The sequence below is a fragment of the Oratosquilla oratoria genome, chromosome 22 (assembly GCF_046742065.1).
Source record: "Oratosquilla oratoria isolate Oo_2021 chromosome 22, ASM4674206v1, whole genome shotgun sequence".
In the NCBI taxonomy this organism is placed as follows: Eukaryota; Metazoa; Arthropoda; class Malacostraca; order Stomatopoda; family Squillidae; genus Oratosquilla; species Oratosquilla oratoria.
Genome location: NC_134798.1, coordinates 25,060,206 through 25,065,065, shown reverse-complemented (window position 1 = coordinate 25,065,065; position 4,860 = coordinate 25,060,206). Strand labels below are relative to the sequence as shown.

At 41.4% G+C, this 4,860-nt stretch overlaps 1 protein-coding gene across 1 annotated transcript; it reads right to left on the bottom strand.

Annotated features, from left to right (window-relative positions):
• Positions 1-2,889: 2,889 nt before the first annotated feature.
• On the bottom strand, positions 2,890-4,072 carry LOC143037321 (general transcription factor II-I repeat domain-containing protein 2-like). Its single transcript, XM_076205454.1, has 3 exons — positions 4,004-4,072; positions 3,419-3,941; positions 2,890-3,239 (listed from the first exon to the last, which is right to left on the bottom strand). The coding sequence occupies exons 1-3, from the start codon at positions 4,070-4,072 to the stop codon at positions 2,890-2,892; spliced, it is 942 nt and encodes a 313-aa protein (XP_076061569.1).
• Between the last annotated feature and the right edge of the window lie 788 nt (positions 4,073-4,860).

Below are 4,860 nucleotides of genomic sequence, written 5' to 3'. Positions count from 1 at the left end.
GCTTGCACAGAGTTAATATATGTAATTACTATTCATATGTTTATTTACGTATTCATTTTTATTTTCTTTTTTGTTCCAAATAATTTGGTTCTGGAGAGACGTTCTGCAGAAACTAGATTTTGGTTGTCTGATAACTTTAGCTATAAACTAAGGTGGGTATTCTCGATTTTGTAGTTGAGATGTTATGGTGTTAGTTTCGATGACTAAATGCTGAAGGCTACAAATTCTCAGAGCTCTTAAGTAAAGACCCAAAGCTACACTGAGTTTGATATGAACTTAGTGGTAGCTGAAAAATGTAGATAGCTACTGGTATGTGTTGACTTTCTATAAATTGCTGTAAATATTTCTCCTTCCTTTAAGATAATCAAAATGTATAGGAAAGAAAGCCTATTGTGCTCTTACCAATCAGCTTTAAATTTCATGTTGGTTGCAAGTTTGCTGAGCTCCGACGGAAAATTATCAAAAGCCCCTTTTGTTTCCCTAAATAGTAAAGATGTTATTGACATATTCAAATCAAAACATCTCAACTGGTTTGACTTTAGGTAACAAATTAGTTTCGAAGTATTCTATATAAAGGTTTGCTAGCACCGGGGAAAGATTAGATCCCATGCTGTTTGTAAAAGTAGTTTTTAAAAGAGAAAACATAGTTGAAAACACAGAGCTGGGCTAATTTAATAATTCTAAAATCTTTGATTTGGAGTTTGTTTTGATGTGAAAAGACTTAGTTTCCAAGAATTTTAAAACATCGTCTATGTTGACATGTGTAAATAGAGAGACAATATCTATGCTTAGCAATTTGCTATTCCCCGGGATATTTTTGGTTTTAATTTTGTTCAAAGGTCTTTCGAATGTGAGATGTTTGAGTTTGATAAACAACCCACAAAATGTAAGGGGAAGAATGTGAGCCACTTTGATATTATACTAGTACAGAAACCTCCTTAGACCCATAATCTCTAACAGAGGTTCCTGTACTAGTAAAATATCATAACGGCTTACATGTATACTCTCCCTTTTTGTAGGCTGTTCATCAAACTCCCACATCAAATATTCAGAAGACATTTTGAACAAAATTAAAAGAAAAAAGTATGCATACAAAACCTCAGCAGTATTTCTCTATACTACTTAATCAAATCATCAGATGGAGTGAGACAAGGGTTATTTGATTTACAAATCACATTGCAACTACAGAATAAAAGTGGTTAAGTCCTCCCTGATCCTTCCTGATTTTAATACATCTAAAGGACAATGGTTTCCAGACACCATAACTAGTTTGGTCGTTATCATATTGTATTATCATATAAATTTACCTCGCAGTAAATCACACTTCTGCTGTTCGTATAGGAAACTTTTAGTTTATCCTCCCTCCACCTGATTTGGTGATTTTATACACAGTCCCTCACTGAGTTGTTTCTATTGCCTAAACTATATTCCAATACCCCCCCCCCCCAATACTGTGGGCGGCGAGTGCACCCCGCCCTTTGTACATAGGTGATTCTTACCGTAAAAGCTATCCCAGTTGTCGACACATGCCCGTCCATTGGCCTTACAATGCTTTCCCAGCCTGCGTAAAGAGATTTGATAATATAGCTATCACTGAATCCTGGATCAATTTGGTAGATAGACATTTCCTTCCAGAAATCGAGATAGGAGGATGTAAGTTTTTCTTACAAGGACAGGGTTGGCAGGAGTAGGGGAGGAAAAGCACTTTTCGTTTAAGATACAATAAACTGTATTATCAACAATTCGACTAAGAAAGAGGATAGTAGGCAAGAATAAGAAACTTAGTATTCGCGTCCTATACAGACCTCCTAACTTCAGCATTGAGCAGACTAATCCCCTGATTCATGAAATTCGCATGGCATCCCAGTACAAAATGTTGTGATCATGGGAGATTTTAATCATAAAATACATTGACTGGGAAATTTTTGTAGGTGATCAGGAAGCAAAAATCTTCTTAGATGTAGTACAGTATAATTTCCTAAAACAAATTATTACGAATGATATGAGGGGAGAGGATACTTTAGACTTTCTTTTAACTAACAATGAGCACCTAACGAGTAACGTAAAAGTGAGAAATACGGTCACCAGCCGGTCAGTGATTTGGATGATATGTATAGTAACCTAACATATGTCATTCTAAATGCACAAAATTAATTTATTCCCCTCAAGTCAATACGGAGGAATAATGATACTCCCAAATGGATGGCGAATAGGCTGAAAAACGAGATCAGAATAAAAAAAGGACTTTACGTATGAATAAAAATCGGGGAAACACACCTTAGATCCATATATAACGATATGGTAAATTAGTTAAAAGAAAACGCGCACAGCGAAACGTAACCATGAAATTAAGGTTGCCAGATAAGCGAGATTCAACCCAAAGGGCTTCTTTCATCTCTAAGGAACAAAAAATAAGAAGAGGATAGACCCAATTCAAAATGACGAAAATGTCGGGATAGAATCGGAAGAAAAATGAGTGAGGAGTTTAACAAAATTTTCTCTCGGTGTTTACTAAGGAGAGGTTAGATAAGGTACCTGACTGCGATCCAATTTTCAATAGGGATGAGAAAAGTAAATTAATATCAGGAATAGAAATGTTTAAGCAGTCAAGCAGATTGGAAGACTTAAAGCTACAAAATCCTCGGGTCCAGACGAATAATTTTCGAGAGTTCTTAAAGAAGAGGCGGGCAACCTTTTCAGAGTGAGCGCCAGATGAGACTTTTGAAAGGAGGCCGCGGGCCGGAGTGAAAAACGAAATCCCCAGAATTACTCTATGTTGTATAATACATTGAATAGAATTAATAAATCATACAAGAATTGCATTGAACACCCTACAAATCAATGAGACTGCTGGTGCTGTTTGTCATGAAGAAGTATTTCCATGTCTGGCTAGATGGTTGAGGTAGACAACAGAAGAATATCATTGAGGTGGTGGTCTGAGAGTAAGGATCGAAGGTGAGACTTCGTGCACTTCATTTTGGAGAAGAGCTGTTCGCAACAGAAGGTGCTGCCAGACATGGCCAGAATGCGTTGAAGATGCGCAATGTATTTTTGAAAATTGTTAGAAGGGAGGACGATGTCGCGGAAGGACAACTGATAAGAGGTACGAAACTTCGCCTTCATTTCATCGTTGTACTGCAGCTCCACCAACTCCATCTGCAGGGGGGAAGGGGTGTCTTCCACGAGGAAGTCAAAGGAAGCAGTGAAAAGCTTGAAGTCCGCAGCCAGGAACCTGACTCCTGCAAAACGGGAAGCAAATTCATCACGCAGAGAGGTGAGACACTAACGCAAGTGTCCAGTTCCACGTCGTCAGGGGTACAAGCAGCAAGGTGGGGAAAATGCACAAACTGACCAGAAGCCAATTGAGCCTCCTACAAGCGCAGCTTAACCTTGAATGCAGTGATATGCGCGTACATGCCTGTAACGAGAATATCTTTGCCTTGCATCATCATGTTGAGGGCGTTCAGGTGCACCGGGATGTCCGTGAACATGGCCAGGCGAGCTAGCCACCGCGGATCAGAGAATTGATCAGCGTGGGGAGGGTTCTTCTGAAGTAGGAAGGTGGAAATTTCCTGCTGTAGATCGCACAAACGAGACAGCATGGCCCCACGACTTAGCCAGCGCACCTCACAGAAGTAGAGCAGGTCGTTGTAGTGCACGTTCACCTCGTCCATCAGTACCTGGAACTGACGGCGGTTAAGGTTGCGGGAGAGGATGGAGTTCACGACTTTCACCACGACAGACATAACATCAACAAGGTTGACAGATTTAGCGCACAGGGACTCTTTGTGGATGATGCATTGCATCATGTTAATGGGCTGAGTGTATCCGGCGGCTTCATAGTGGTGCATTAGCAGCGAAGCGGCGCTCTTCTTCTCCCCAATCATCGCCGGGGCAGCGTCGGTCGTCACGCACATAAGACGGGAGAGGTCCAGGGATTGCTGATGAACACATTGAAGCACGGCGTCGCAGATATATTGCCCAGTGGTGGTGCCGCGCACACCTGGAGATCAGCGGTGACGCTGCAGATGAAAACGACCAGCTGGGCCGTGTCCTTTGTGTCGGTGCTCATCCAGAGCGAGGGAAAAGGTGACAAAGTTCAAGCTGCGTGTTTTGAGTGAGCCGTGCATGTTGTCCGACACATCCTCGATGCGACGACGAACGGTGTGGGACGAAAGGTTCACGCTCTCAAAGGCAGAACGCTGCTCTGGACAGCGTGGAGGCATTCCTTGATGAAATCCCCATCCGCGAATGACTTCATTCGGCGAGCAAGGATGCGGGAGACATCATAACTGGCGTCCATCACATTATCGGCCTCAGCATTCTTCTTGCAGAAGAGCGAAGTTTGTTTCTGCAGGTTGCGTGATAGTCTAACGATCGCGTCCTTCCTCTCGGCGGCAGACATCGACGCAAAGTTTGACGATCGGTGCTCTGTCTCCCAGTGGAGGCGCACATTGTACTCTTTTAGGACAGCCACAGCCTTCAAGCATATGAGGCACTGGGTCTGTCTAAAGCGCTCGATGAAGAAGTACTTCTCCCACTCAGGGTTGAAGGTCCGATGCTAGAGGTCTACTACTACAATAACAACAACAACAACAACAACAACAACAACAACTACTACTACTACTACTACTACTTCTACTTCTACTACTACTTCTACTACTACTACTACTACTAGTATTACTACTGCTGCTGCTACTACTACTACTACTACTACTACTACTACTACTACTACTACTACTTCTACTACTACTAATATTACTAACGAAATATGAAATAATTCAATAATCAAATTTATTTATTTGAAAATATAATATTTATTGTATTTTTTTTCTCTCGTTTTGCTGGGAGTTCCGTGGG